The 22,275-nt window shown below is 31.3% G+C and overlaps 3 protein-coding genes across 3 annotated transcripts; 1 reads left to right on the top strand and 2 right to left on the bottom strand.

Moving 5' to 3' along the window:
- Positions 1–13,435: 13,435 nt before the first annotated feature.
- LOC106354103 (glutathione S-transferase T3-like) lies at positions 13,436–13,879 on the bottom strand. The gene has a single exon (XM_013793966.3). The coding sequence runs from the start codon at positions 13,877–13,879 to the stop codon at positions 13,436–13,438; it is 444 nt and encodes a 147-aa protein (XP_013649420.3).
- Positions 13,880–18,351: 4,472 nt separating this feature from the next.
- Positions 18,352–20,522, top strand: LOC106452334 (protein WALLS ARE THIN 1-like). The gene is made up of 6 exons (XM_013894454.3): positions 18,352–18,635; positions 18,731–18,793; positions 18,873–18,989; positions 19,180–19,600; positions 19,697–19,848; positions 19,964–20,522. Exons 1-6 carry the CDS (start codon positions 18,421–18,423, stop codon positions 20,163–20,165), a joined length of 1,170 nt encoding a protein of 389 aa, XP_013749908.1. The 5' UTR covers positions 18,352–18,420; the 3' UTR covers positions 20,166–20,522.
- LOC106370123 (dehydration-responsive element-binding protein 2D-like) lies at positions 20,251–22,206 on the bottom strand. The gene has a single exon (XM_013810192.3). It carries the CDS (start codon positions 22,021–22,023, stop codon positions 21,427–21,429), a length of 597 nt encoding a protein of 198 aa, XP_013665646.2. The 5' UTR covers positions 22,024–22,206; the 3' UTR covers positions 20,251–21,426.
- Between the last annotated feature and the right edge of the window lie 69 nt (positions 22,207–22,275).

Here is a 22,275-nt window from a genome sequence, read left to right as displayed (position 1 = left end):
TCTTCTTCGTCTGTTCGTCATCGCTACTGTCTTTATTGTCTTTTTCAACTTAAAAAGGGATTTGTTTTCTTCTTTTATACGAAACAAGGGATTATCTTCTGTCACAAAGAGGGAAGATGCTAATTAGAATACCATCAATTGTATCCTAAATATACTTTGTAAACACTAGTTCCGGAAATTGGGCAAATTAATAGTGAACCTCGTCTTTACCATCGATAATACTCCCTTTTTGTAAAAAAAAAAAGGGTGTTTAGTGAATTTCCATAACAAATACTTATTTTAACGAATGAACTTTCCTACAATTTTTTATGTTACATGGAAACAGAAGCGAATACGTGGCAGCGGAAGCGTATAGAAGCGCGGAATCGAGATTTTAAAAAAAATTAGGAAGCGGATACGTGTTGGAAGCGTATATTCATATGTATATATATACACACGCATATATATATATATATATATATTAAAATATAAAAAAAATGAAAAAATTGGACTAAAATTATATGATATAACTTTAAATAGAGTATTTATTCATTTATAATAATTTTGAAATAATTTCATATTAAAACTGTGAAAATACACAAAAATTAAGTTTAAAATAAATTATTATATTAATTATTTTTAATACTTCATAAATAATTGACACAATATATTTGTATATATGATATATGTTTAATAAAAACCTCAATACATAAAGATAATTTATAGTATTACTTATTTATATATTTATATTCTCTCTATTCATTACTATTAAAATTTAGATTTTATATAAATTAAAAACTATGATTATATTTTTTTTATTGATACATGACATTGTATTTTATTTTAAAAGAACGGAAGCGTGATTCCAAAACGGAATCATAAGTTTCCAACGTGTTTTTAAAGAGAATATGTTGGAAGTGTTGTGGAAGCGAGATTCCGTAAGCTTCCACAAGGTTCCGATTCCGATTCCGGTTCCGAAGCGGGAAGCGGACATCCGATGAAGCTTCGGTGCAATGTAGATTTTTAATTCGGCGAAAGTGATCTGACATAATTAAATATATGATCCTGCCCTCCACATATTCTTTGCGCAAATTTGAATAATTTTGATTAATTAAAGATTTAGAACAGTCAAATGCTACTGTCGCTTTGATAACTACAAAACATCATTTGAAAATGATAAAAAAAACATCATAAAATATACTCCATCAAGCTAATTAGGTTCTAGATCTTATCATAAGCTGATATAACTAATTAACAAACTATTTTGATGGATTTAATATGTTTTATGATAAAAGTAAACGCTTCTCGTCATATTCAGATTTATTATAGACTTCGAATTTAAAACTATTAGTAGCAAAAGGATTTCTTTTTGTTAGCTTAACCCTTTATATATTAAAGGTAGTAAAAGAATTGCCCTTACCATTTATATATTAGTTAAGATTCCTTTAAACTCTCGATGTAAGATCTCTAATACCTTTTTAAGAATTGTTGGCTCTTATCGACCATAAATCACAGAACTGTAAGATATTTATATTCGATCGAGCTAGTTTCGTAAGAGAATTACAATATGCTCTACTACCATGTTTGATTCGAGTTTCTAACGGGTTTCTAACTTAAAAACAATTGACAATAAAGAGATTAGTCTTAACTATTTATATATTATTTAAGATTTTCTTAAATTTCTGGTGCGGGATATTTTATCTCTAATACTTCTATACCGTTCATATTGAATACCATTATCTATTTTGATTTGCTAATAAATTGCAATATGTTTGGAAAATATTTCCTCCAGTTTAGTTATTCAAACGTATGTATTTTTATAACTTTTAAATACACGAATTGGTTTATATTTGGAAGTTGCAGTATAGTCAATGAAGGGATTTTCTTGACAAATGGCATTATGAATACGGTTGAGTATAAGTGTGCCACTTGTACGACTAGTTTCATAAAAAAAAAAATACTCCTTGCTATGGCTGCGAATGGTAACTTCTGATTGGACGGTGCGGAACAAGCTGTTTGGTTAGTGCGGAGAAGTTTAAATGTGGTTTATGTTCGCAAAACGCATACTGCGGGACAAGCAGTGCATCTAAAAAAAACGGTTCAAAACAATATGTGAATGGTGACCAAAATAATAGATAGTACAAAACGAATGTTTGAATGGTGATTACAAACTAAAAAATACGGGAAAAATATAAATAATATTTGACTTGACACTATAAATATATTTTACATCTTCTTACGTCTTGTCAATTCCTCACATTTTCAAGAAGAAAGCCGAGTTAGATCTTGAGTATATTCATTTGAAAGATGTGTATTAACATCGAGGTTAACACAATATATTTCTTTATTTTTAGAGTTTTAAGAACATTATTTTGAGGTATGTCATCACCATCGATGTTTGAATTTAAAAATGACACAAATATTATTAATATACTAAAAATATAGTATATATATTAATTAAAATAGTAAAAACATATATTTATCACGTTTCTAAAAAGAAAAATAATATAGTTATATTTTACAAATTAAATAAATAAGCAACACTAAACCATAAATACCCGATTATATTTACAATTACTTAAGATAATATTTATCATTAATAATAATCATTTAAATCTTAGCATAATTAAATTTGTTAATTAGATAATACACATTTAAAGTTCAATTTATGTTTGCAACAGTATCTTGAACCATGCCTTCTTTTCTTCTTTTCAACTCAAACTAGTGGTTTGATCAAAAGTGAGCCCCGCTGCTTCCTTTTCTTTTAGTTTTTAATTATTTTATTTATAAAAACAACAGTAAGTAAATCATTTTAGTGATGACACTTTTTTACTCCCTTCAGGTGTTACTCCGGTTCTGCCCTTCTCATTCATAACTTATGGCTCCGAATGGTAACATCGGATTAAACAGTGTAAGACAAGCGAATTGAATATTGCGGTGCGGTTTGACTACTGTAGTTTAAATAAAAGAAACGCACACTGTGGAACAATTGCAATTCGTCTAAATTAAGTGGTTCAAAACAAAATATAAATGTTGATATGTATAATGATTAGTCTAACTGCGGGACACATATAATTTAGTTATATTTTACAAACTAAAAAATCATTGATACTGATATAATTTAAAATATATATATATATATATATTATTTTTAAAAATATTATATAGCTGTAATATGGAATTTAATATGCTATTAATGAGATTTTGTAGGCAATATCTAATTATTTTTTAAAATTATAATTGTACTAGTTACCAATGATACTGATATAATTTTGTAAAAATATTTTATATGCTATTATTTAGATTTTATAGTCAATATTTTATTTTATTTTATTTCAAAAATTATAATTGCATTACTATCATCAATTAGGTTCATTTTATAAGTCCCGCAAATCATTTTCATTTGTTCTCTTGTTCAATATCTCGTGTTTTTGTTGAAGTAAAAACTGCCAAAATTGTGCCAGTTATCATTTATACGATCTTGCTGTTTTGAATCCATAGTATAAAATATTAGTGAAGTATTTGTATAATTGATTAGTATTAGTAAATTTTATTAAATTAGTATTACATGTTCATGATCATCTCACCATTTTCCGAATGAAGAACTTCTTTTAATAAAACTATATGAATTAATAGCTAATTATATTCTTAAACATCTAAATATTTTAAAATATTTTTTTATAATAAACAACTAAAGTAAAAAAACAACATAAATCAACTGTAAGTTAATGTGCTATACGGTGCTTATATAATTATACAAATTTTATTATTAAAATTAATTACATGATAATATATAAATGATATTGGCAACTTTATAAATGATTTAAGAATGTGTAGTGTTAAATGATTGGCCAATACCATATAATTTTCTTATTAGATAATAGTATGATTACTTAAGAATTAATAAAAAATGTGATATAGATGGTAATAACTGTGAAAAGGTGAAACCACACCTTATAGCGTCGGTAATGTAACAAGGTGCGTTTCAATGATTTTCTTTGAAATGTAGACCGCAGTTATTTTTATTTTTATTTTTATTTTTATGATATTTACTTTATCTAGAAAAGTGACAAATTTTTATGTGTGAATGGTAACTTTTTTCAGCCCCGCCCTTTCCGCATCCACCATTCATAACCCATAAGTCAAAACAATAATCAATTATCCCTTCCTTTCCCTAATTACAATTTATTTCGAGAAATTGTTTAAATTACTTGTTACCATTTATCACGTTTCAAAAATATATTTAATCAAAATACTTTAATATTTATGTTTATGTTTAATAATTATTTAAGGTTTAAATTTAGGAGGTGTGATTGAATATATAAATCTTTTAATATTTTATAAATTTCTTGAATATTTATAAATGATTTATGCGAGTTAATTTAAAATTTTATAATAAATTTATAAAATTTATGAAAATGGTTATCCTTTAAGAATAAATTCGAAGATGGTATCAACATTATCAAATTTGTGGTAAAATTGAAATTTTCCTATTTATTTATGACACAAAATTAGGATTTTATTTTAAATGCTAATTTTTTAACACGGGGAATATGATATATTTGTAGCTCATATACTACAAGTAACCTGTTTAAGAACACTACTAAAAACTTCCACACGTTCATGTCTTTAAGAGAATTTTTAAAGGAAAAATGATTGCTGACTACATGAAGTACTTGCCTTCGCATTCGCATGGCTAACCATGCTACACGAATTATATGTTATGCATGACAACATTTCTCAACTTAACGATGTTATGTAGTTAACATCACAAGTTTAATTTCATTCATCCAAAAAAGTGATGTAGATGCCTAAGACCATTTAAATATATCGTTTCATCAATTAAATATGACTGATTCGACCTTGATTTAACTAAAATTATATTTTAACCCACATTTTAAAAGTGTAAGAATTTTTTTTATAGAAAATCAATATGTTTTAAGATTTTTGATATGTAGTGTTTTAAAATTATTATTATACTGACTCTAACATTTTATTTATTTAAATTTATTTGATGTCAACTTAAACCAAACATAATCTCATGTATATAATTATTAATTATATACATTTAAGAATAAAAATCTAATATTAAGAATCATATATGAAAGTTTTTACTAAGTTTAAATAAAGGAAATTTTTATTTATGAAAATATAAATAAAATAATTCATTAACTTAATTAATTTTATATCAAACAAATAAAATGTTAGAGTTATTAAATTGACATTAAATAAGTTTTATAATAAAACAATGATCAAATAAGTATATATCACAAAATTAATCAAGCGAATTACATAAATTTTATTCAAAGTTAATAAAAAACAGATTAAAATAATTAAAAAAAAATAATATATTATATAACTTTCGTATTTAATATAAATATAATATAATAAGTATATAGTTTTTAAATACACTAAAAAACACTACTTATCAAAATTTTATAAAACATATTGATTTTTTAAATTAGATTTTGTTAAAAAAATATTTTTACGCTTTTAAAACGCGGATCAAAATCTAATTTTAGTTAAATTACCGTCAGGTACGTCATATTTTAATTGATAAAACACGAGATTTAAACGGTCTATGACATCCACGTTACTTTTTGGATTAATGAAATTAAATTCGTGATGTTAACTACATAACATCATTAAGTTGAGGGATGTTGTCATGCATAACATATACTTCTTGTAGTTAGGTATACATTAGTTTAGTTTGCATGGTTAGCCATGTGATAGTCAATACTTCATGTTGTCAGCAATTAATTTTCCATTTTTAAAAGAAAGAGTGGTGTTTGGGAATTGTTTTTAACTAATCTGATACACTTTAAACTGAGAAAAAAAATGATTGCTGACTACATGAAATATTGGTCATCATATGGCTAGCCATGCAAACTAAACTAATGTATACTTAGCCACACGAAGTATATATTATGCATGACAATATCCTTCAACTTTATGATGTTATGTATTTGACATCCCGAGTTTAATTTCATTTATTCAAAAATTGATGTGGATGTTAGAGATCGTTTAAATATTTTACTTAAACAATTAGAATATGACCGACCCGACTATAATTTAACTGAAATTAAATTTTGACCCGCATTTTAAAAGCGTAGGAATATTTCTAACAAAGTCTATTTTACAAAATTAATAATTTTTAACATTTTTTGTAAGTAGGGTTTTAACATTTTTATTTTAGTGTATTTTAAAACTATATATTGTATTATTTTTATTTATATTAATCTGTTTTGGTATGAACTTTTAATAAGTAGTGTTTTAACATTTTTATTTTAGTGTATTTTAAAACTATATAATTGTATTATTTTTATATTTATTAATCTGTTATGTTTTTTAATTATTTTAATCTGTTTTGTTATGAACTTTTAATACAAAAAATTGTAATTCGTTTGATTAATTGTGGGATATATACTTCTTTGATAATTTTTAATTATAAAACTTATTTGCTGTCAATTTATTAATTCTAACATTTTATTTGCTTAGAACTTATGTGATGTCAACTTAAACCAAACATAATCTTGCGTATATAATTATAAATTATATACTTTTAAGAATAAAAATAATAAGAGAATATGAATCTAAATGTGAAAGTTTTACCAAGTTTAAATGAATGGAAGTTTTGTTGGGGGATTTGCCAAAAATGACTCAAAACTTGATTTTGAATACAAAGTGTACCCCAAATTCAATTAAATGCAAAAGTAACCCAAAAGCCTAGTGAAATTACAACAGCCCCCTTATGAATAAACAAAAAACATGTATTCAATTTTACCATTATAACCCTCAGTTAGAGAAGACTTCTTTGTAAGTCTTCTCTAAGATGACTTATTTGTAAGTCTTCTCTAAGATGACTTATTTGTAAGTCTTCTCATTCAATAGATCTTAAAAATAATTTTATAATTTTATAAAAAATACTTTGATGGGTAAAAAATTGAAATCATGTAATAATAAACATTTTTCAATGATGTAAATTTAGTTCATCTGAAATTGAATTATTTTCAACATAGATGAGTGAATGTATATTGGCTCAAGAGTCATTGGTTTAGGGTTTGGTAACATATGTTATAGTATTGTATGTATCTTTAGGGTTAGATTCTGAAATCTTACCTTTTTTTTTCTTTTTCAAATTGACCCGTATATGTTCAGTAACTATCTAATAACTTGATTTAAACACTTTCTAAGTTTTTTTTTTAAGTTTAAGAAAGTGTTTTTTACATAGTTAATTGATTTTAGGGTCTGGAAGACTCACAGAAGACTTAAAAAGAAGTCTTCAGACACATTCCGCCTAAATTTTAGTAGAATTTATGGTTTCCGCCTAAATTTTGGAATAATTTAGGTTTCCCTCTAAATCAAAGTTTTCCAGGAGTCTTCCATAAATCTTCCAGGAGTCTTCCATAAGTCTTCCAGAAGTCTTTCAGAGAAAGTCTTCTCATGGATTAGATCTTAAAAATAATTTAAAATTTTTATAAAAAATATTTTCATGGGTTAAAATTTGAAATCATGTAATAATAAACATTTTTCAATGATCTAAATTTAGTTTATCTAAAATTAAATTATTTTCAACATAGATGAGTGAATGTAGATTGGTTCATGAGTCATTGGTTTAGGGTTTGGTAACATATGTTATAGTATTGTTGGTATCTTTAGGGTTAGATTTGAAATCTTATCTTCATTTTTTTTTTCATTTTTCAAATTGACCTATATATGTTTAGTAACTATCTAATAATTTGATTTAAACATTTTCTAAGTTTTTTTAAGTTTAAAATAGTTTTTTTGCATAGTTATTTGATTTTAGGGTCTAGAAGACTCACAGAAAACTTAAAAAGAAGTCTTCCGTCACATCCCGCCTAAATTTAAGTAAAATTTAGGGCTCCCGCCTAAATTTTGGAATAATTTAGGTTTCCCACCTAAATAAAAGTCTTCCATAAGTCTTCCATGAGTCTTACATAGGTCTTCCATGAGTCTTCCATAAGTCTTCTGGGTCGAAAATATTTAACCGAATTAGAATTTTTGTCTCCATATATAAAGAAAATTTACACATTCTATTTCTTCATCTCAAATGACTGCAACAAAAATGTAATGTTTCTCACTCTAAAACTCTCTAACCTCTCTCTAATCTCAACTTTATATCCATTTCTCATTTTTTCTTATGTCTTCTCACTAATTTATCTTCTTTTTGCAGGTTTTTTATTACATGATTCTCATCTTTCACTCTTTCAAAGGTAGATCTCTAAATTTTGGATATGAATTTATGTGTGTGTTTATATGTTAGATTCTAAAAAGGTGTAGATTCAACATAGTGTGACTGTTTTGTTTATTTTGTAAGCATAAAATTTTCATTTTTGAAGTTTTTCTCTGTTTTGAAGTCATTTGAATGTTTTTGAATTTGCAGATTTTTCCAGATATGAGAGACTTTGAAAGACTTCTCAGAAGACTCTCAGAAGACTCTCGGAAGACTTCTCAGAAGCCTTCTTAGAAAGTCTTCTAATGCATTTTATGCTAGAAGACTTCCCATGAAGTCTTTAGGAAGTCTTCCGAAGACTTCTGTCTAAAGTGATATAAATTTTGGATATGTATTTTGTGTGTTTTATATATTAGATTCTAAAAAATTATATATCCAACCTAATGTGACTGTTTTGTTTATTATCTAAAATTATATTTTTGAAGTCTTCTCTATTTTGAAGTCATTTGAATGCTTTTGAATATGCAGATTTTTTAGATCTGAGATTGATTTTGGAAGACTTCTGGGATAATTCCTGGAAGACTCTCGAAAGACTCTCGGAAGACTTATTGAGAAATCTTCTGTATTTTATGCTAGAAGACTTCCCACGAAGTCTTCCAAAGTCTTCTGCCCAAAGTGGTACAAAGAGATGATGTGAAGTGGAGTCCAAGCTTATCTATATTGAGGAATAATATCTAGCTGTGTAATAATTTTGTTTATGGCCTTTTTATGATTTGTATGTGTAATATTTTAGTTGTGAATTATTTTGTAAACTTTAAGAGATGTTTATCAAAAGAATGAAAAATTTGTTCATGTTTTGCCAAAAGTACTTGACTTCATTAAAGTTATTGATGCAACACACCAAAAAATATTTTAATCATTCTATCCACACATAACAAAACACAACAACACAAAAACTTAGTAAAATTTGCTAAAACTAAGAGAGAAGACTTCTCAAAAAACCTTAGTCAAATTCACAAAAGATCAAAATTGAATTTTAAGTGAAAGTTGAAATTTTAAATCTCATAGAAGTTAAAAATTGTATCTTATGAGGAAGACAACACAAATGCAGAACATCAACTTAATAAAACAAAATCATCAGAGAAGACTTCTTATGAAGTCTTCTACAAGTCTTCTATGAGGAAGACTTACAGAAGACTTCTCCGTTTAGCTAGAAACATTATTAAACATCAATGTTTGTAACTTCATAATTATCACCAATTAAGTTATAAATTCGACTCAGTAGTCCCAATATTGACTAATAAACATGAATTAGCAAGAAGATATTAAAAATTCATTTTAATTTTGGATAAATTTGAAGTTTAATTAAGATTTACGTAGAAGACTTCTTTTGAAGTCATCCACGGAAGACTTCAAAAAAAGTCTACTCTGTGTAGACTTCAAAAGAAGTCTTCTATTTTGGACATTTTTGCAATTGCAAATTTACGAAGGAAGACTTCTTAAGAAGTCTACTGTACAGAAGACATCTTCGGAAGTCTTCCTTTGTAAATATTGGCTTACTTTTGAAATTGAATTTTTTTCGAAATTCCGAGAGAAGACTTCTAAATTCGGATAAACATGTTACTTTTGAATTTGACCGAAGTTAGTTAGAATTTTGACTTTTTGTAGAAGACTTCTATGGAAGTATACCTGGAGAATACTTCAAAAGAAGTCTTCTCTAAGTCTTCCGGAAGTCTTCTCAATGTCGCAAGAAGTATGCTGGGTTACTTTTGCAATTGATTATATTTGACTTTTCGAGAGAAGACTTCTTTAGAAGTCTTCCGTCGGATGACTTCTCTAGAAGTCTTCTCTCGCGGGCAAAGGTTTGACCAAAACCCAGAATTAAACTCGAGAATATTTCTAAATAAGTCTTCTCATTGATATTAAATGTTTTACTATTATTTTTCAATTGAAAAAGTAACCCACGCAGACATTTTCCGGCATTGAGAAAACTTAGGGAAGACTTTCAGAAGACTTTTATAGAAGTTTTCTCCAGAAAGACTTCCTTAGAAGTCTTCTACAAAAAGTCAAATTTCTGACCAACTTCGGTCAAATTTAAAAGTAACTTGTTTATCCGAGAAGACTTCTAGGGAAGTCTTCTATTAAAAACACACAAAAGATCGATTGCAAAACTAACCTATCATTGACCAGAAGACTTCTAAAGAAGTCTTCTCGATGAAAGAAGTCTTCTCGATGAAGAAGACTTCTAAAGAAGTCTTCTTCGTCGAACAGATCTGAAAAATAAAATGTAGTTCGCAATTTCATACCTTGGACTCGTGAGATGACTTGCGTGGTTTCTCCAATCACCCAGAACTTCACCACAAAAGCTACCTACTCGTTAATCACCAAGAATCGTGAGCTTATGAACCTTACATAATTTGTAATCAAAATCTTCAGTTTTTTTGATGAATTTTGAGAGAAAGTGTAAGATATGTGGTTTGTGTGGATAGGAAATGAGAAAGAATGAGAAAAAATCGAAACTTTAGGGCATTAACACTCTCAATTTGGTAGTTCATGGTGGTTGAGGTATTGATGTCAATGGCAAAGTTGTAAATATTTGGTGAAGATGAGGATGGTAAGGTAAAAGCCTTATTTAAAAAAAAAAAAAGTAAAGGCATTTTCGTGAATAACTAGAACTTCTAGGGTGAATAGGACAAAAAAAAGTTTCAAAAAAACATAGGTTATTTTTGTGTTTGACTTGAAATTTTGAGTTTATGGAAAAATATATTAAATCATTCATTAACTTAATAATTTCATATTAAACAAATAAAATGTTATAGTCAATAAATTGACATCAAAGAAGTTTTATAAAACTTTTTTTATCAAATAAGTATATATCACACAGTTAATCAAACGTATAACTGAAATTTTATTAAAAGTTCATTCCAAAACAGATTAAAAGAATTAAAAAACTAAATTAAATAAGATATTATATAAATTTTATTTATATTTAATATATATATATAAATAAAATAATTATATTGTTTTCAAATACACTAAAATAAAAATGTTAAAACACTACTTATCAAAATCTATAAAACATATTGATATTGTAAATTAGATTTTGTTAGAAAAATATTCTTACGCTTTTAAAATACGGGTCAAAATCTAATTTAGGTAAATTATTTTTAGGTACGTCGTCACATTTTAATTAATGAAACGAGAGATTTAAACAGTTTCTGGTATGCACATCATTTTTTGGATGAATGAAATTAAACTCGTGATGTTAATTACATAACATCATAAAATTGAGGATGTTGTCATGCATAATATATATTTCGTGTAGCTAAGTATACATTTGTTTAGTTTGCATGGTTAGCGATGTAATGGCTACTATATCTAATGAAGTCAGCAATTATTTTTCCAAAAAAAAATAACTTAGTCTTACATAAAAGCATTCATCAATCATCAACACGGCATGTAGAAAACGATATCTAAAACAGTTTTGTGACAAGAAATCCAATGAGCTTTACTTCTGTCGTGATTATATTCATTCATACGTGGAAGGAAAATTACATATATGGTTTATTTTCACGTGGGTAACATGTGTAATATCCGAACACATGAATATACTGTCGATCTTTCCAAAAAAGCAAAACAAAAAGAAAGAGAAAGATGAAAGCAGACAAGCAACCACAAACCTTTCGATGATTCTATTATATAAGAGCACCATTAATCCTAGCACTCCTAATGGGGTGCTTAATCATTTTTAGTAATAATTATGTCTTAAGAACTCAAATTAAGAAACCTCTAAATATTGATCCTCCAATGCAAGGTGCTTAATTTGGGGTACTTAAAATAAAAAATATTAAACATTATTTTATTTTAGATAAAATTTATTTATTAAATAAAATATATTAAAATATAACATTTTAAACATAGATTTAAAAAAAACATAAAAGTAAAGATTAGTACAATAAACGAGATTAATTTGAAAAAACATCCGAGCTTATTGGTTGTTTCCATCACGTCCAAATTTACTCCATAAATGTTCAACCAAATCAGCTTTGAGTTGTTCATGTATTTGTCTATTACGAATTCTAGTTCGAACACCCATCATATTGGTGATATTTGTAGGCATATCTGTAAAAAAATCGAGATCGACATGTGAACTTCCGGGGATTTCTCCTTGTTGGAACTCTGAAACATCATATTGAGTATATCCATCTCGTTCGTCTTCTACTATCATATTATGGAGTATGATACATGCTCTCATAATCTTTCCAATTTTGACTTTATCCCAAAAAAATGTTGGATTTTTTACAATGGCAAAGCGAGCTTGCAAGACTCCAAAAGCACGCTCGACATCTTTTCGGACAGCTTCTTGATGTTGAGCAAATAAAACCGCTTTTGGCCCTTGTGGTAATGAAATAGATTGGATAAAAGTTGCCCATTTCGGGTAAATACCGTCTGTGAGATAGTAAGCCAAATGATACTCTCTTCCATTGACAGAAAAAGTGACTGGCGGAGCTTTACCTTCTATTATGTCATCAAAAACAGGTGAGCGATCAAGAACATTGATATCATTTAAGGTATCTGGAGGTCCAAAAAACGCATGTCATATCCATAGATCATACGAAGCAACCGCCTCCAAAACGATTGTTGGTTTTCCCGAACCACGTGAATATTGACCTTTCCAAGCGGTGGGACAATTCTTCCACTCCCAATGCATACAATCGATGATTCCTATCATCCCGGGAAATCCACATTGTTCACCAATATAAAGTAGACGTTGAAGATCTGCCGGTGTTGGTCTTATTAGGTACTCCTCGCCGAATAAATTAATTATTTCTTCCACAAAATGTTTCAAACATGACCGAGTAGTAGTTTCACCGAGTCGGAGATATTCGTCAACTGTATCAGCCGCACTACCATGTGCCAAGAGACTAATGGCCGCGGTACACTTTTGAAGGGGAGAGAGACTAACCCTTCTGAGAGCATCTTTCTTTTGTCGAAAGAATTCAACTTCATTTGAGAGTCGATGAACGATACACATGAAAAATGGCATGTTCATTCTAAATCATCGTCGAAATAGATTATCAGGGTAAGTTGGAGTTTCACTGAAATAATCTTTCCATAAACGGATATTGCCTTCTTCACGATTTCTTTCAATATGAATTCATTTTTTTCCTTCTTTTCCTTTCTTCTCCTTGATCACCCGAAGCATTGGTGAAATTCTTGAAAGCTTGATCAAAATATTGATCAAAATATTGATCAAAACTATCATTGATCGCTACATCTCTCTCTACTTGCAGCTTCGTAAGCCCCACAAAACTTGTTGACTAGATCATTGATCTTCTGCCAACGGTTCTTGCAGTGGGTCGCCTCTCTGACTTCACAGCCTTGCACCTTAGGACTTGCGGTGAAGTATGGTGCGACCCTTTTCCAGAAAGCCCCAGATTTTTGCTCATTCGAGACTACATGGTCTTTGCTTGTATTAAGCCACGAGCTGATGAGCAGAACATTATCTCCTGGCGTCCATTTCCTCCTTTCTCGACGCTCTGCAGGAGTGTTGTCGCCAAAGTAGGAATCTTCACTCGGTTGGGAGCCAAAAAGAGGGACTTGTGATGAAGATAGGTCGAGACTATCTTCAGACAAACCAAAGACAATGTTTTGTTGACTGGTAAGCAGTTCAACAAACTTTGGCGTTTGCCTGTATGGATTCATCCATATCTGAGGTTGATTAAAAGAAGAGAGGAAGACAATAAATCTGTTTTTAGATAGATGGAAGAGAAGAAGAAACAATTTATAGAAGAGAGAAAGCAAAAGTTTTGTCTTTAATAACACACCCAACCAAAACGAGGTGACATATATCTAACACACATTTATAACACTTCAACTCTATTTTTATCTAACCATTTATCAGCAACCATTCACTAACGCTAACCTAACCATTTATTACAAACGAATCAATTCAGAAGAGATACACAATCATCCCTATGAGAACCATTTCTAACACAATCATTTATTACAAACTAATCTAACACACATTCATAGCGATAACAATTCAAAATCAACCTCAAAGTGAACCATTACTCAACAACGACCTACCAATCTATTCACAGAACCTTTATCACACTTTCAATTAATTGAAAAGATCAAAAGAATATGATTTACCTGTGTTGCGATTGTAGTTCTCTTGTTTGAGGAAGCTTCATGTGTCTTCAACGATCAAACCATCTCGCAAAGTCAGAAAAAAAATCCAAACAATCAGAGATCACATATAAATTCATCACGAAGTTTAAACAAATACAAGAGATTGAATCAACAGACCCAAAACAACACAAAAAAATTCAAAATAAAATAGAACAAGCACAATCTAAGACAAATCTAAGACAAATCTAAGACATGCATGAAGGATTCATAACTAAAAATTAAAAACAAATCGTTGCTTTACCTTTCGATTCGACCGAGCTCAAACCGTCGCCGAGAGAGAGAGATGGAATTGGAGTCGACGATCTAGATAGAGAGGCGGAGTCTTCGAGTAGAGGAACCGAGCGACACGTCCAGTGATTCATCGTCAACGAGAGATCAACAAAGAGATCCGGAGTCTTCGACGAGATTTCACGACCTTGAGGCGGAGCCACCGAGAGAGACGCCGATGGTGTCATCATCGAAGAGAAACCAAGAAGGAGAGGCGGAATCGCCGATTGAATCATCCGGCGGGGAGAGATCACGAAACAAGTTTCGGAATCGAGACCGACCACCTTCTTCCTTTCGTGAGAGCGATAGAGATGAGAGATAGAACAAGAAATAGAGAAAAAGATGAGAGAGATAGAGTCGAGACGTTATGACGCGTGTCCCTAAGCGTCGAATCTTGTGGCGCTCTATTAAGCGTCGCTTCTTCTCTTTACACTTAATTTTTTTTTTTAATCAAAATTAAGCTAAGCACCGGGGTTAAGCACTCCTATAATCATGGTCTAATGATCCAAATATTATGTTTTATATATTTGAGTATTGGAGCTAGAACTAAAGTAATACACATGTACGTAGAAAATTCAACTTTATAATAATTGAGGACAAATACAGATAATAATATTGGTGTAAGCGTGTACATAAATATTGAGCGTGTGGCTTTGCCTACGAAACATGAGGTACTGTGGGTCTCACGGTTAGCGAGTGCGCGTGGGGTTCGTCCCCACAAAATTAATTATTTCGGATAAACAATAATAATATTTACAAATATTTATATAAAAGTATGTTGAAACGAAATTTAGTACTATGAGACTGTGTTATTCTCCTGGCGAATTACTCATTACTGTATAAGTAATAAGCCATGCTGCCCAAAATATACGAAAGGAAAGGACAAACTAAAAGTCTAAAACCATTATAATGTTTTTTTTTTTTTTTTGCTTTAACCATTATAATGTCGAGTGCATATTGAGGGAATACAGTTATAAACTTATAAACCATTGTGTTTTTTCTGTTTAATTTTACCTTTTTGATTTTCAGATATTTTTTGTTTTTGCGGTCAAGATTTTCAGATTAAAAGTTATTTTAGATATTGATAAAAAAAAAAGTTATTTTAGATACAATAAAAATTAAGAAGAATAATGATTGTTGCGTTTGGCGTGAGGGTTGTCATGTCAGCTAGAACATGCAAGAAATAAAAGAGTGCGGGAGACACCTTTAGAGCAGGATTAACGGGGTGTTTAGGGCAACATTATTGGTGGGATGAAGATAGAGAAAGAAAGTCTCTTGTTTTTTTTTTTTTTTGGTAGTTGGAGAGTAAGGAACAGCCCTTAATTAAGGGTTTTTCTCTTCTCTTTCTTCTACGGTTCCCATCCCCCTCTAAGAGATGCCTTAAGGGATTCCCAATAATGGTGCCCTTAGAGGGAGGAGTGCTTAGCAAAAAATTAATATAATAGTGGTTAGCACTGTTTCGCGGACTCCACTTATACGTAGCGACCCGCGATTGGTTCGTTTTTTAAATCAGAAAAAAAAAAATTAAACACCCTATTTTGGAGTGCTAGGGTTAATGGTGCTCTTACCTCCTTTACACATTTTTAAGTTCTGTTTTTATTTTCTGAGAAAACAGAATATAGTACACAAGTTTAAAATCGCGGCCCCTTTGTTTATATGTTTTTTAACATAAAGCTATATGGTTTTATTTAAACAAAAAAAAAAGCTATATGGTTTTGATTTAACAGTGTCAATCATGAAGTTAAAACCTATCAAAGATTCAGAATGTTTTTGTTTATTTTTATTAACATTACAATGACATTTTTGACTCGGTTTGTCATAATCTCTAACCGGGAATGGGAATACAAATGACCAATGGGTGATTCCGTATGATGTATAATGAAAATTTGGATATTTTAGACAACAATGAACTAGCCATTTATACAAATGATCACTATAACTTTATGAAATCAAAAGTGATGGAAAATGTTTTTTTTTTTTTTGATAATCCAGGTATCCGGACCTAAGTCCGACTATCCCACCGCGTCCAACCGGAACCGGAAGGTCTTGGCGGCCAAACGGAAACCATGTTAAATCCGTTGTGGCCGGGCCTCGAACTCGTGATGGCGGGCACCTCAGCCGAGGTTCCTATACCACCAGACCACAAGGCCCGGTTAACTAATCAAATTTGTAAAAATAGTATGTAGTGTAAAGCTCACTTATGGAAAGCGATGATTATAGTGATCTTGATAGTATATACAAGAGAAATTCTTGGGTTCACCCCCTAGGGCGAACCTATAGATTCACCAACCAATAGTGTTTGAGTAATTGATATTTTATATCTTTTAAAAAAGGAAACAAAATTGAATTTCCAAATAAGATTATATTTTTAAAATAAAACAATAAAAATACATAAAAAATAGTTACAAAAAAAATATATATATTGTTAAACCGTTAGCAAAATATTAAATCCTATACCCTAAATCCTAAACTCCAAACCCTAAATTATAAACCTTAAATCTTGGATAAACCGTAAACCATTGTAAAATTTTAAACCCTAAATCATACATTAAAAACTAAATCTTAATAACACTAAACCCTAAACCCTAATCACTAAACCCTAAACCCTTGGATAAACCCTGAACCCTTGGATAAATCATAAACTCTAGGATTTAATTTTAAAATATTTAAAATTAAACCCTAGAGTTTATGTTTTATCCAAGGGTTCAGAGTTTACCCAAGGGTTTAGGGTTTAGTGATTAGGATTTAGGGTTTAGTGTTATTAAAATTTAGTTTTTAATGTATGATTTAGGATTTAAGATTTTACAAAGTTTAAGGTTTAACGTTTAGGGTTTAGGGTTTAGTATTTAGGGTATAGGGTTTAGTATTTTGCTGAAGATTTAACAATATTAATTTATTTATTTTTTGTAACTATTTTTATGTATTTTTATTATTTTATTTTAAAAATATAATCTAATTTGAATATTTAATTTTATTTCCTTTTTTAAAAGATATCAAATATCTAATACTCAAACACTATTGGTTGGTGAATCTAGAGGTTCACTCTAGGGGGTGAACCCAAGAATTTCTCTATATACAATAATAAGCTTGACTAGAATTTCGGTTTCAGTGATTATAGGGTCTCAAAACCAATATTTGAAGATGATGCTGAAAAGTTTATGATATATACATATGTTTTTAAGGCCAGTTTTCAAAAAATATATACATATGTTTATAGGAATTATAATATAAAAATCGTTGTGGTAATTGGCGGTAATAATATTATGAATCGTCATATCCAACTTTCTGAAAAGTTGATGAAATAGGAAGACCTTGTTCTTTAATGGTAATTGTGTTCGCGCCATCGAAGGTAAAAGTTGATTGCACCACAGTTTCCCTGAGAATTTGATCATATTTCATATTAGTATATAACATATAGCGAAACAATAAAATAAATTATAAATTCATTTTCCTAATATTCAGTATCATAATCAAGGAGTGAATGTCCTTGAAAATTCCAGTATATACCAACCTAACAAATTTTTTGTGTGATCGGAGACAACAAAAACATCATTAATATACCTAATTCCATTTCTATTCACTAGTATTTCACATTGTTATAAACTTATAACAATACATATTTAATAGAGATACCATATTAAAAAAAAATGTGGTGGTTCCCACAGCCAAAGGGGAATGAGATAGCCATCTACCTATATTTATATCTCCAATAAACTTCACCCATTTTCCTCAATCAAACTCACTCATTCATTCTCCATCGTCGTACGATACAACGGTCAGTCCCAATGGCGGATAACACCGATAACCGGAGAGCGATATGGGGAGTTCCGGAGAAGCTTCAGCTTCACATAGCCATGCTCACGTTACAATTCGGCTACGCTGGATTTCACGTGGTCTCGAGAGCTGCTCTTAACATGGGAATCAGCAAACTTGTCTTCCCTGTTTATCGTAACATCATCGCCTTGCTTCTTCTCCTTCCCTTCGCTTACTTCCTCGAAAAGTAACCTTTTCATATATAAAACCCTTTTTTATTTTTTGTGATTAAAACTAACAATAAACTCACTAATCTAATTACCATAACTTTGTGTTATTTAGGAAGGAGAGACCAGGGATTACTCTCAACTTTCTCATCCAGTTCTTCTTCTTGGCACTCATCGGGTATATATTTTATATTCCTCACTTTGATAACAAAATTGGATTATTAATGAATATGTTATTGAATTGTTACACGACACAGAATAACAGCGAACCAAGGGTTTTACTTGTTGGGACTGGACTACACTTCACCAACGTTTGCTTCTTCCATGCAGAACTCTGTTCCCGCCATTACCTTTCTCATGGCTGCTCTTCTCAGGCATTGATCCATCTCTCTTTTTTTCTCGTGTGCTCAATAATGAAAACAAACATATAATTTAAAACTCGGATAGACAGCAAATGATACATAAGATAACATTAAATGCCATTTCCGGTTAAATTACAAAATAATGTGATCAATTATAGTAATAACACTGTTTATGGTTATATATGTAAAAAACAAAACACAGGATTGAGAGAGTTAGACTAAACAGAAGAGATGGTATCTCCAAAGTCCTAGGAACAGGTCTTTGTGTCGCCGGAGCTTCTGTCATCACTCTCTACAAGGGTCCCACCATCTACACTCCAACTAGCCACCTCCACGCTCACCTCCTCACCACCAACCCCGCCGTATTAGCACCGTTTGGAGACGCCGCGCCGAAAAACTGGACTCTTGGTTGCCTCTACCTCATTGGTCACTGTCTCTCCTGGTCCGCTTGGCTCGTGTTTCAAGCTCCGGTTCTTAAAAAATACCCGGCCAGGCTCTCGGTTACGTCTTACACTTGTTTCTTTGGAATCATTCAGTTCCTGATCATCGCTGCTTTCTGTGAAAGAGATTCTCAGGCCTGGGTTTTTCACTCTGGTTGGGAGCTTTTCACCATCCTATACGCCGTTAGTTTTTTTTAACCTTTTCATTTTTATCCCTCAATTTCTCAAATATTACATTATTGGCTCGTATGTTTTACATTTTATAATATTGGTCCTCAGGGAATAGTAGCGTCTGGAATCGCCTTTGCGGTTCAGATTTGGTGTATTGACAGAGGAGGTCCAGTCTTCGTTGCTGTTTACCAACCCGTTCAGACTTTGGTCGTTGCGATTATGGCTTCAATAGCATTAGGAGAAGAATTTTACTTGGGCGGGTATGTAAACTAATAAAACCATATATTTGGTGGTGCTTTACAACAATTTATTAATTCTAAGGACCGGACGACAATTTAAACTGTTTTATGCCACGTCGCGACTCTCTAATGGCAGGATTATTGGTGCTGTGCTGATCATAGCGGGACTTTACTTTGTGCTCTACGGTAAGAGCGAAGAGAGGAAATTTGCAGCTCTTGAGAAGGCAGAGATCCAGACCATCGTGGAGCATGGTATTGAGCGTGTACCCGTTTCTCGCGGTTCCATCAAGTCGTCCATCACAGTTCCACTGCTTCATCAGTCAACGGACAATGTTTGACTTGTGGAGGCTCTCTCCAGCTAATAATTACAAACGCCATTACCCAATTAAAAGGGAACAATGGTGTGCCGCTGTGTTTTATGACTTTTGTGTCTGTGTTTTTTCTTCATAATATTAATCACCTAAGAAAGGTTTTTTAGAGGGGGAAAAGAGTTGATGAGACATCATTGTTCATGAGGATGGTGGTGTAGATGAAGATGATGATAAAGACTATGTGGGGGCTTGGATTGGGACTTTCAAATATTTATATATCTGGCTGATAATTAGTGCTCTTTTGTTACATTTTTTTGTGGTTTTTGGCTTTTATATCATCAATAGAATGTTATAATTTGCATTTAAGGTAACCATTATTTATCATTGTGACGATATTCAATTAGGACCGGTTCATATGAATTCAAGTAAAGAAAGGAATTTGCTAAAAATGACATAATAATATTCAAGTATTTAAAATCTTGAAACTGATTTAAACCAAATGAACAAAAGGTCAAAAACTTATATTTTGGAATATTATATCTCGTTCTCTTTATATACAACATCTTCATTAAAAAAAACAATATACTATGGATCTGAAGTTGGGTCTGAATGTTACAAACCGCACTAAACAAAAATTTCTATGTATACTCTTTTTACTATTAGGATAACACCATAGTTGTTCCGCACGGACTCTATACTTATATTACGAGAGACGCACCAATTGTAGTGGAGTAGACTATGTGGATTCAAGATTTCTTGTTTGCATCAAATATTAGGTGGAGGCCAAATATCTGGGCCGCAAATATACTTTTGGGCTTAGTATAATCGCGCTAGTGTAGGTAGTGTACCTTGCCATGTAGCAAGGACACGCAAGGTTACCTTAATACAAAGGCCGAGGGAAGATGGAAAGAGATAGCAACAACCAACAAGAATACAAAAAAGATACAACACAACAAATAAGACAATAGTCAAGCCCACATGAAACGGACATGCAGTCTTTAACACTAACCGTTACACAACGTAGTATCACGTTTTCATTACACAGATACATTGCACTTCTAAATTTCCCATGACCCATATCTGTATTCGAGACAAACAAATGTCGTTTTTATGTTTTTGATGTAGTAAGAATCTGCTTTTACACTACAGACAAACCACACGTATTTGTACATATATAATTACACGAAGTTTATATATATTATTCACACATATGCCTATATCACATTGATTATTTAATGTATATATATTGTATATGATAAGGTTTTGATTAGGAGAGTTTAGTGAAACCTTAAAGTGGCGAATGAAAGGAATCGCAATTAGAATAGCCACCATTAATACAAGTACTAAACGGAGAAATATCATCTCCTTCATGAACCCATGGAAACCCCAACGACATTGTAGCTTCTTCCCATATAGAAGAATCATCGGTCACAGGTAAATCAGCGTTCATATGTCCCCATGATATCTCCTCTGTTGTTCCCCACGATGACATCTCGTTGGATGAACTAGGCGACTCCTCGTTGATAGAGTCGCTGCTTTTTCCACCGGTGTTGCTGCTTGGCGTATGGGATACTTGTGTCCCAGGCAACACTGTTTCCGGGTAACTTCTTAAGGACTCAGGGAGGTTGAGGTGAGCCTCGGACCCATAGAGCTTACGAGCCGCGGAGTCATAAGCCAAGGCAGCCTCGCGGGCGGTGTCGAAAGTACCAAGCCAAAGACGAGCTCCTCGGTTAGGCTCACGGATCTCAGCGACCCATTTGCCCCAAGTGCGTTGTCTAACGCCTTTGTAAGTGCAAGATGCGTTATCGGGTCCACCTTTTCCTCTCATGCAGCCTCTCCTCGAACTAGCTTGGACCGTTCGTTGTTTCTTATTTGCACCAACCATTGTTACCTTTGGCTCTCTGGAGTGGATAAGGCAAAAACATGAGGGATGTCTAAGTGTGTATATATAGTGGAAGAGAGTGATGAAACGTGGCAAGAAGGACACATAGCTGGCCTAGACATGACGGAGGGTCGTGTCGAGAAGAGGAAGTTGGTGTAGTCTCTTTGTAATCCTGACACTACACTTGTCTCGAGAGGCCCTTCTCTTTTTGGCAACAAAGATCGTGAAGCCAGTAGACATGGATAAGGTCTCCTG

Source organism: Brassica napus, chromosome C2 (assembly GCF_020379485.1).
Source record: "Brassica napus cultivar Da-Ae chromosome C2, Da-Ae, whole genome shotgun sequence".
Classification (NCBI taxonomy): domain Eukaryota; kingdom Viridiplantae; phylum Streptophyta; class Magnoliopsida; order Brassicales; family Brassicaceae; genus Brassica; species Brassica napus.
The sequence above is the reverse complement of the archived record's forward strand: the minus strand, read 5'-3'. Positions and strand labels throughout refer to the sequence as shown.

What these genes read in the sequence shown, in the direction of transcription:
- LOC106354103 (XM_013793966.3), bottom strand. Translation starts at nt 13,879, where the DNA reads ATGAATCCATACAGGCAAACGCCAAAGTTTGTTGAACTGCTTACCAGT.
- LOC106452334 (XM_013894454.3), top strand. Translation starts at nt 18,421, where the DNA reads ATGGCGGATAACACCGATAACCGGAGAGCGATATGGGGAGTTCCGGAG. An exon ending in TTTTCACCATCCTATACGCC is followed by an intron (nt 19,601 to 19,696) that starts GTTAGTTTTTTT and finishes ATTGGTCCTCAG; the next exon opens with GGAATAGTAGCGTCTGGAAT. An exon ending in GAAGAATTTTACTTGGGCGG is followed by an intron (nt 19,849 to 19,963) that starts GTATGTAAACTA and finishes CTCTAATGGCAG; the next exon opens with GATTATTGGTGCTGTGCTGA.
- LOC106370123 (XM_013810192.3), bottom strand. Translation starts at nt 22,023, where the DNA reads ATGGTTGGTGCAAATAAGAAACAACGAACGGTCCAAGCTAGTTCGAGG.